At 43.0% G+C, this 10,596-nt stretch overlaps 1 protein-coding gene across 4 annotated transcripts; it reads left to right on the top strand.

Annotated features, from left to right (window-relative positions):
* The first annotated feature begins 2,004 nt into the window (after window positions 1-2,004).
* On the top strand, window positions 2,005-7,711 carry LOC101757398 (putative squamosa promoter-binding-like protein 19). Of its 4 annotated transcripts, none has more exons than XM_004979254.3 (4): window positions 2,005-2,137; window positions 2,370-2,757; window positions 6,384-6,514; window positions 6,850-7,711. In XM_004979254.3, the coding sequence occupies exons 2-4, from the start codon at window positions 2,387-2,389 to the stop codon at window positions 7,299-7,301; spliced, it is 954 nt and encodes a 317-aa protein (XP_004979311.1). In that variant the 5' UTR covers window positions 2,005-2,137; window positions 2,370-2,386; the 3' UTR covers window positions 7,302-7,711. The 4 variants fall into 4 exon arrangements, with proteins under 4 accessions (XP_004979311.1, XP_022684594.1, XP_012703492.1 ...); XM_022828859.1 differs by having other exon boundaries at window positions 2,025-2,103; XM_012848038.2 differs by having other exon boundaries at window positions 2,101-2,202.
* The last annotated feature ends 2,885 nt before the right edge of the window (window positions 7,712-10,596 follow it).

The raw sequence follows: 10,596 nt of genomic DNA on the forward strand, positions 1-10,596 counted from the left end.
TTGAACAAAGACCCTTTTACCCCTAATACCTACTGCCTGGTACCCTGTCCTGGCACCAACTTCTAGTTCTGGGCGCCTGCTACACACACATACATAGTCATTGTCTTCCAATCCAAGCCGCTATCAAAATCAAATCCAATCCAATCCAAGCCGTGGAAAAAGAAACCCCTCCCCTCCCCTACCCCGCCCACATGGCGCTCGAGGCACAGGCCTCCCGTCGCCACTCCCCGCCGCGCGCGCCGGATGCAGTGACGGATCCTCCAGCGCGCGAGGCGGCGGTAGGGGACTAGTGGCCGGACCCAGATGATCCCCCCACTGGCACCGCCACCGCCCCACCAGGCTCCCCTCCTGCGGACCCCTCCACGGCCGTCTTCGTCGCGTTGCGGAACCACGCCTCGACCTCCAAGTACTTGCCGCCGCGCGCCACGTCCTGCACTGCCAACCCGGACCCCGCCCGCGTCGTGGGGTGGTACTCATGGAGTGGCGGCCGCACCGCGGGAGGGAGGGAGGCATCGGGGGGGGGGGGGGGGCGGGAAGGAGGCCGGCGGCGATAGCAGAGGGGGCCAAGTGGGAGGGCGGCGGGAGGGAGGCCAGCGGCGACGACGGCGGGCGGGACGGGGGTCGGAGGGAGGCCGCCGGCCCAGCCCCGCCGCTGTCGTCGCTAGCGGGCGGGAGGCGATGGGAGGGAGGCCAGCGGAGGGAGCCAAGCGGGAGGAAGGGCAATAAATGAGGGGCAAGGGTGTCCCAAGACTCTTTAGTCTACCTTAGTCCACCTCATATGGACTAGAGGACTAAACACTTTAGTCCACATTTTAGTCCACCTGTTTGGCACTTTAGGGACTAAAAGTGCCAAAAATGAGTGGACTAAAGTACTGGGTTACCAGACCTAATGTGTGTTAACAAAAAAGTTTGCATCACGCGTATATGAAACTTATACAAACTAGATTGAATTGAATTAATTTGTATCCTATTGAAGAGCCATGCGTGAGGCGATGTTATTTTAACCTCGATTTGAGTATCTATTTTTTCTCGCTTGCGATACGTGATTGATAGGTCAACATGTATGGTATGTAAATTAATAGCAAGACACTTATGGTAGTGAGGCGATCAAGTTCAAGTTCTTACAGAAAAGAAAGATGCATGCCCTCCTAACTCTTAAATATTTTGCAGGGTAGGAAATTATCCTCCTTACTTTTTGCAATATCATGTGCCTTTCGTACCAGGAATGATGCCTACGATTGAAACCATAACTTTTTTCTAAAGTAGTCATGATTTGGCTACAAGTTTATATTTCTGCAATAAAACTTGTATGTAGGGGCTGTTTGGATACGAGGTGCTAAACTTTAACAGTGTCACATCGGATGTTCGGATGCTAATTAGAAGGACTAAACATGAGCTAATTATAAAACTAATTGCAGAACCTTGTGCTAATTCGCGAGACGAATCTATTAAGCCTAATTAATCCATCATTAGCAAATGGTTACTGTAGCACCACATTATCAAATCATGGACTAATTAGGCTTAATAGATTCGTCTCGCGAATTATACTCCATCTGTGCAATTAGTTTTGTAATTAGCTTATGTTTACTACTCCTAATTAGCATCCAAACATCCGATGTGACAGGTGTTAAACTTTAATAGGGTGTTCCCAAACACCCCTGTAATAAGAGGCTTTATATACGTACACTCCCCTTTGACTGGACCTTAAATGTTCACTTTTAACCCTGACTGATAGCCGCTCAGGTCTTCAACATATATTCTTTTTTTGAAGGTTTAAGATTTCTGGATAAAATTAGGGACCGGCGTGCAAAACCTAAAGGGAATGGATTAGCAAAGATCCTCTACCGAAAGCTAGGGATCAGTGAACAGTGCAAGGTCAAAACTCGAAAGACAAGAGAAGAATTTGCCCAGCACCTCCAGATCGCTCTCTCACTGCCCCCTTTCGCACCCTTTCTGCCCATATATGTATATACCCCGCACGGCACGGGATGCCGCGACCGATCGGTGTCCCCGCGAGCCGCGCACACGCAAGCACGCGCCCGCACTGTTCGCTCGCTCGCTCGCTCCCCCACCTGCCCCGCCGCTCTCTACAGTGCTGCTGAGGTGGGCACTGCTGCCGACTCGTCTTCTTCCGATCGTATGTGCCGCCTCATCCCCTTCTGCTTCGCTCTGCGCTTAAATTTCTGTAGGCGTCGCGCCATGGTAAGTTCTTGCGCTCTTGCCGCGGGAGTGCAAGAATCGGTGGCCTTCCTGGACATCCGGCGGGGCTTATTGCCTGGATGCCATTTCTTGGATAGTTATTTAGCTTCTTGCAGGATTTTCGCCCGGAATTGTTGCCGCCGTCGTGACGGTTTCTTGGTTGGGAACAGGTTTCTTTTCCGGGGGCATGGACTGGGCGGCGGCTTCCGGGGCGCCATCCTGGGGCGCGGCGGCGGCGTCGGACCCCGGCCCGACCATGCTGTCCTTCGCGGGGCCGTCGTCCTCCGCCGCCGCCGCAGCCGCCGAGGCGCGGCTTCAGGATTTCGCCGCGGGGCTGGCCCAGCGAGCCCGGCCGGTGGGGGCGGCCGGAGGTGGGAGGAGGTCCCGCTCGGCGGGCGGTGGCGGCGGCGCGGAGGCCTGCTCCGTCGACGGGTGCCGGTCCGACCTCAGCCGGTGCCGGGAGTACCACCGGCGGCACAGAGTCTGCGAGGCGCACTCCAAGACGCCGGTGGTGGTCGTCGGCGGCCAGGAGCAGCGCTTCTGCCAGCAATGCAGCCGGTACGGCTACCATCTCATCCGATCCTTGTACAAAGCGGCGTACTCGTCGAATTAATCAACAATTCCTGTGCTGATGAGGTCATTAGTTAATAATTGAGTGCGTATTGGTCCCCATCTGGCTTGCTAATTGAGGAATTCAGGGTAGGGATTTGGTGCATACGTTGGGGCAAATTTAGGGGCAAAGTTTTCAGGTCTAGTTTGGTCCCAAGCTGGCAAGCTAAACAATTAGGTTGGTAATTTGGTGGCGTCTGGTGTTTAGGATCTGATGGCGTGCTGATAGTTTAATCTCACGGATGCTATGCGTTGCTGATTAAACTATTGGGTTGGTAATTTGTGGTTGTTTAGGGTCTTGTAACCCGATTAATTTAGTCCTGTTGGTACTATTTAAAGAAAGCTGTTGGTGTGGACAACTGACTTGTTTGAGTAGGGTTTGATTTTTCTATGGGATACTCAGCATCATGCAGAATCTTTCTCATGATTGCTGAAGTTTTGGGCTTTCTTCAGCGGGCATGCTCAATCTGAGCTCATGACTGCTCTGCGATGCAACTTTTTGCAAACCATTGCTGTTTCTGCGCAACCAAATATGAAGACATTTCACTAGATATAAGATCTGGTCAAGTACATACCTTAATGCTTATTGTTGCCCATTGTGATAAAAGGAAGGCCTCAAACTAGGATTGAGGTTATTTCATGGGTTATTCCTTGCAGCAAGCGTATCTGAAACTGAAATATCAGGTTATAGCTTGGTTGGTTGATTTAATTTCTCCCCTGGTTTTGGAGGCATACTTTCTTCTCCCTGTTTCCCTGTTACATACTAGACTACTTCATAGTTAGCTGACATAAGTAGCAACGGAAAGTTTAAGCGAACGTGGGTGGAATTATGTGTTTTCTCATGATATTTGGACCTTTATTTCCTTTTCAAGTATGCAAGTATTTTTTTAGATATACTGCGAGAAGTTTGCTGAAAGTGTACAAAATAGAAGTATAAATGCAGTATGAATTGACAATGTCTTAAGAGACTTAGTTGGAGTAGACATTAGCCCTTTGACTGCACCAGGATTGTCAGCTAAACTAAAAAGATCCTGATAACATGCACTTCCTGATTTTTACTTGGATCTTAGAGCCAAGTCTTGTGAATGTTTGTAAGCTGACTATCATTCTATCATCTGAAGACTGCATATTTCCTAATCTGTAGATTAATCAAGAATATAGAATGTCAAGTGCAATTGTGAGATCTTGCATTTTTTTTTTTCTGAAGACGCAGGAGAAAGAGACCTTGCATTTGGAGCTTTCAGTTCTAAAGCTGCACCAGTGCTTATCTTTTTAAGATGCATCTTGATGGAAGAGCTAGTGAATTTAGGTTCCATCAATGTTTGGCTCCACATATTGAAGTTGTGTATTAGTTTATTTTTTGTGTCTTCAAAGGTTAAAACTATCAGTGCCATTTATTCAATGTAGATGAAAGATAACAACTGTAAGGGGCAAGTCAGATGGATTCTTTAGAATTAACACCTTAGCAGAAACTTGGTATTCCAAATTCGAATCCAGTTCCCATGTTGGTCGAGGTTTCTTTATCTTGTGGATTCTTTTCACCTCAGATATGTGTAATCTGCCTAAGTGGCCTGTACATCCACCATATTGAACCTAGGTAGCATAAATCTCTTATGTTCATTTAACAATATGATCTCAGCATTATGTCAATCTCCGAAGTCTGAATTGTATCAGAATTTAGAACTGAATGGGTGGTATGTTCCTGAAGATGAGAAGCTCGAAAAAAGTATTGTAAATTAAGTAATTTATTTTGGTTATCTAGGTAGCCGTTGAACCATGATTTTTTATGTTGTTCCCAAGTACATGTTATCGACCTTTTGTGGTCTGATGCAGAACTTGGCCATTGATTTATAGCAAACAAAGACCCCCCCGCGCCCCCCCCCCACCCCCACCCCCACCACCACGACCACCACCACCACAAAAAAGTTTGTACACTCTTTTGAAATTCGTTTGAACAATATACATCATATTACCCACAAATAGTTTATCAAATATTTGGAGTTTTACCACATGCATGTTTAAAAAAAACTTTACGTGAAAATTTTATTATCTTTTGGGGGTTGAGAGGAAGGGGGAGCTTATATAAGATATTTGAGCATTCATCTCATGGTCATATTCACAATAAAACTGTCATCATCGGCTTATGCTAACCATGAAAGTTGCATCACGTGGGCAAAGGTTATACCAAATTACCAATAAATCTCAACCATTTCCACCCTTTTACCTTTTACTGGACATGTTTTCAATACTCTTTCTAACATTTGCCAATTTTTCTTTGCACATATTGGTATCTTTATATTGCCCTACTATAAGGTTCTCTAAATACCTTTGTTCATTTTTCTTCTAGACTGTTTGAGTTAAAAATTTCTGCGCATCTTACTATAGAGTGCACATATTAGAGTGTTTGATTTTAAAAGCTAAATGCCTTTGTAGGATGATCTAAACATATTGCCCTATTGTTCCACATTTTACAAGGTAGAGAGGAACCACTAGCCTAGTTAGCATCTGAATTCCCTGGAGCTAGTGTACGGGGAAAAAAAGATATTGAGTGATAGTCCCACGATGGTATGGAACATGAAGATGACTAGTGGAGCTGAGTGGGAGCAGAACAAAATAATTTAAGATACACATTGAATATGAAATGTCATAGACAGGTGCCACCAAAATAAATAAGACTACAATTTGGCGATAGCATGTGGGATACCCAAGAGGCTCACCATTAGTTGCATGAATGTGAACATTGAGCTCCATGGAAGCCTTAATAATGTGTCAATTCATGAGAAGCATCATCAAGAAGATCGTGGATATACTTCTTGGGAGTTGCGACAATTAAAAGCCTTCAGGTGTAAAGGAATCTTCGGCCCCAATGAAGTTATGAAAATATCACATATCCAACATAAGAAACAAATCATATGACGTGCCTTCACACAGTGAATATACTGAGAAACACATATGTTTTGATATATCATGTTTATGTCATAATACCAAAACTCTGATGTTTTACCTTATAAATTTGAGCTAGATATCAATACTACCAGTCAGGAGCACAAAAGCATCGTATTATCCATCTTGTGCAATGCGCCATGTTTTCTTACAAATGCACCGTTTCATGATAAAAGGACGATCTAATGATGAAAGTATAATTTTGACAAAAGCCTTTGTTGTTGACTCGCATTCTGCAAGACTTTTTTGTTTCTTGCTGTCCTAATACTCCACTCAGCCAACAGCCCAACACAATAATTACTATATAGAATTGAACTCAGCCATTTAGCCTATATTAAATAACTGTGTTCATCCTTTGTTAGTCTTTGGAATTGGCTACGGAAAGTATTTGCTTGTTAAATCCTAACAAAGCAGTGGCATGAATAGGAAACTTAGTCAATGAACATAACTAGTCAGCAATAAAATTTTCCTATGTTCATGGGAATTTAATTTTGTGTTTGTTCTTGAGTTCAACGTAAATGTTTCTGTAAAATCCGATATTGCTGCATGAAGTGAGTTCTGTCTGGAGTTAATATCGTGGGACCAGTTCAAAGCAGCTGTCCTGAAGGAGGTTGTTGGTTCTGTACTTGCAGGTTTCACATGCTGTCTGAGTTTGACGAGGGGAAAAAAAGTTGCCGGAAGCGTTTGGATGGCCATAATAGGCGTCGAAGAAAGCCACAGCATGATCTGACAAATCTTGGGGGTTTCATTCCGTACCATCAAGGTCTGTACATTTCTGCTTACATAAGTTGGGCATCTTGGTAATTTAATAATACTACTCGTAGGAGTTAGTTAATCCAGTTTAGGTACCTCATTAATACTACTATATATATAGTCTTTATTAAATGATGGATCTATTTAAAATGATAGCACAGAACTATATCTATTAGCGTGTCTAATCACATTTTTAATCTAGCAGAGCTCATCTTCATCATTTTCATTGAACTGATTGCCAACTTGAACATATTTCTTCTGGAACTATTTTTTTAGCAAGCTTTACCCAATTTCCAATAGGGTAGCAGAAAAGTAGATGAATGATGTTTGTTTTTTTACTTGCAGTTAATCAATTTGAAATTTATCCACAAACAACTCCAACAGTCCGCGAGAATTCTGACACTATGCACTTGGTCCATCGTCAGCCACCCTTCTCCATATCATTCTCAAGAACACCAAAGCAGCTCCCTTTCCCACAGGACGGTGGTGGCATGCTCAGTGCATCCCACCACGGTCATTTTTTGGTTGAGGATAGCAACCACACTGGAAGCAGCGCATGCAACAACACGCTGGGCCCCAAGTGTGCTCTCTCTCCTCTGTCATCATCGCTGCATCATCCCTCCCCTGCTGGCCAAGCACAGGTTGCCTCTGCACTCTCTCGCATTGCTTCCGCGTCACAGCAGGTTGCAACAGCAGCTGTCACTGCTGCGTTTGCATCTGGTGGCAGCCACCATGTGTTTGTTCCTGATGCTGTGTTGGAGGATCCTTCACAGGCACTGCCATTTCCTTGGCAGTAGTAGACAAAATGTGTTGTGTTTTGTGTTGCTGCCGAGTTCTCAATTTCTTGCAATGGTGTTGACTGGGATGTGTTGTGTTTTGTGTTGCTGCCGAGTTCTCAATTTCTTGCAATGGTGTTAACTGGGACTTGGGGGGGTGTTTGTGCACCTGGAGATTCAGTTGTAGTCAGGAGATGTATACAAGTGATCCTGCAGGAGATGGAGGTGGTGGCTGTTGTGCAGATTGTTTAGTTGATTGATTTAAATGTGTCCTGTTAATAATTCTGTGCATTTTTGTGATATTTATTTTTGCAAAAATATATGCATGTATGCGCTACTGGAATTCTGGAATGCCTTCAGGGACACAAAAGATCTGATGGGCAGATGGCTCAGTTTTACATGGGTCCGCTTTGCCTAGTTCAATACTTCAATCCAATGCTATTATTGATAATGGGCCAATTCGGGCTGGGCTGATTTTGCTGTGGTCCATTTGTCTGTCTGTGTGTGTGTATTGGTAATTTTGTTTGCAGCACATGGAGGACCCTGTGCCATTCAATACGGAGTTACGGACCCATGGGCTGAAGAATGTTATAAATCGCATATGCATGTTACTGGAAGTCATCACGTGGCACTTCTCCTGGAATATTTTTTTTCTACTGTTAGAAAACTTTTTTTTTCTCTCTTCGTAGAACTTTTTCTTTCTACTGTTGGAACATTTTCCATCGAAGTGGTGAGTGGAAAATGTGTCAGCAGTAGAATCAAAATTGTTCCATCCGAAGGGGTAAGGTAGAAAATGTTTCAAGAGTAGAGAAAGTTGTTCTAACAGTGGAAACGATGTGTGCTATATGATGGCTTTCAGTAGCATATGCAATTTATAGCGGCGCTGCTAGCGCTCGGACGTCCGATGAGAAATATTAGCGCTCGGACGTCCGATGAGAAATATTTCATCGGATGTTCCGATGAAACATTAAAAATTATCTAGTGCCATATTAGCGGTCACTGTTTGCAACATAAAAAATAATGTGTAAAAATGACTACGTTGTCTGACTTTGAGATAAAAAATTACCGCCGCAAATGAATACTATATTTCATGCAACATTCACTATGAAATATGCGAAAATAATAGTTGCAATATCTATGCTTAACTATTGCAACGTATGTCAGGCGCGTCTGATTTTTTAAGATTTCGGACGTATGTTTTGTAGCATTACCGAATTTATAAACACCCCCTCCCCCCAAGAGTGACTTTGATTTCACAATGTCAAGGTGAGACAACATACTATCTCTATCTTTTAATAATACTCGCCAATTCTGAATTTTGTATTCAAACTTTGATCAATGTTACATATCTTAAAATGTTATTTATTCAGGTAACGTAAAAAAACCGTCGTTAGATTTTTCTATCCAAAGTACTACTAGAATGTTTTAGACATGTAATTTTGTTTAGATATGTGTGGATGAAATTTGATGCTAAAGTTTAAATTGCAAAGTAAAAAAAAATAAGGGAAGTACAAATAAGCGGAGGAAGAACTATGGTGGCTATTCAGGCCACCTTGTGGTGCTGACGAGCAATAAATTACAAGAGCTATTGTGGCTATTCAGGCCATCTTGCTAGCATAAGTTTGTATGATCCAAACGGCCCTTCACATGCGCAAAGCGTCCAACATTTACTACAGGCGAAAAGCACACGGGACAGTGTAGCTCTGTATGACCGTTGCGTGGAATGCCGATTGATGCAAAAGGGCGCAAGGCACGCCAACTACGAGTCTGGCTTGATCTCCTGGGGGATCAGGATTCAGTGCATCCAGGATGCTTTGGATCGAGAGATTGACGGCTCAGATCAAGCCTTGTCCTAAAATACCATTCGTTTTGTTTTTTCCAGATATATTACTTGTACTATGTATTTAACATAATATATATTTAGCTATTAAAAATCCAAAACGAATAGTAATTTAGCATGAAGAGAGTACGTAAGTTCATATCTGATCGTAAGTTCATATCTGTTCAAACAAACTACGCATCTTTTGACGTTAGTCGGTCAGTCTCACTGTTCAAACAAACTACGCATCTTTTGACGTTAGTCGGTCAGTCTCACTGTTCAAACAAACTACGCATCTTTTGGTGTCAGTCGGTCAGTCTCACTGTTCAAACGGAGTATAAACATGCAAATGGAAGTGAGACTACCAACCATGGGAATTAAACGAAGTGACCTTATTCATCATAGAAGCAACGTGCTGAATTCGTAGCAGAGTATGTGCAGTCAGCATCCGCAGCAACTATCGGAGATCGCTAGGGTATGGGCACGCCAACAACTCTTCATTCATCTCCATTCCAAGTCCATCCAAAGAGTTGTTCCATAGCTGAAGAAGATTAGACCAATAATGACCCTGTTTGTTTCCGCAATTCCGCTTATAAGCAGCTTATCGATAAAAATAAGTGTGAATCCCACCAAACGTCTTGCTTATTTTCATTTATTCTCGCTTACGTGGTAAGCCGCTTCAGAGATTTCAACTACAAGAATCAAAAAACAAGAAGCAAAAAAATCTTCACTTAGATTATAATCCAAATATGACTGAGAGAAGCAGAAATAAACCTGGCAAATGTAGTATGAGGCGGGGAAAAAAGAGAGCTATGAATTTCTGAAGGGCAGGGTGATCCTCGCTCTGTGGTTGCTAAGGCTTATCGGCTAGGGTGTGTGGCGTTTGTCAGGTGCCTTATTATGGATGTGCAATTTATCACTAAAATTTATAGTTTTCAAATAATGATGTGAAATTAGCATATTGGTGTAGGCGTGTAGCTATAGAAGATTATGTGGATGTTCACCATGGGCAAATTTGGGCTCGGCTTATTCTCAGATTTAGAAAATATTTTGATTGTAACAAAAAATGGAAAACTCACAGGATAGAAGAGAGAGGAAAAAAAGAATTCATTAACAAGGACAATGAAAGATAGAAACGGAGATGTCTTTTTTTTTTGAAACAAAAATGAAGATGAGAGAACCGGGGAGAGAAAAAACAACAACGTGCTCTATTGGGCTGCACCCCTATGATTGACGGTACGGGCCTTATGGGCTGTCACTTGGGTGACACATCACAGTCTCATGAGCGACTCATAATCTAAAAAAAATTAGCGACTCATGACTCATGTGAAAAATATTACCTTCTCCATCTTCTAATATGAATTTATTTTTCAAGCTTTGGCCACTAATACATATTTTTAAACCTATTCAAGATTTTCTATTTAAAGTTTGACCAATAATATTGTTTAAAAAATTATTCAGTTATTAAGTAATAATTTGGAAATATTACTGTTAGAT

This window comes from Setaria italica, chromosome VIII, assembly GCF_000263155.2.
Source record: "Setaria italica strain Yugu1 chromosome VIII, Setaria_italica_v2.0, whole genome shotgun sequence".
Classification (NCBI taxonomy): domain Eukaryota; kingdom Viridiplantae; phylum Streptophyta; class Magnoliopsida; order Poales; family Poaceae; genus Setaria; species Setaria italica.

What these genes read in the sequence shown, in the direction of transcription:
- LOC101757398 (XM_004979254.3), top strand. Translation starts at nt 2,387, where the DNA reads ATGGACTGGGCGGCGGCTTCCGGGGCGCCATCCTGGGGCGCGGCGGCG. An exon ending in TTCTGCCAGCAATGCAGCCG is followed by an intron (nt 2,758 to 6,383) that starts GTACGGCTACCA and finishes CTGTACTTGCAG; the next exon opens with GTTTCACATGCTGTCTGAGT. An exon ending in TTTCATTCCGTACCATCAAG is followed by an intron (nt 6,515 to 6,849) that starts GTCTGTACATTT and finishes TTTTACTTGCAG; the next exon opens with TTAATCAATTTGAAATTTAT.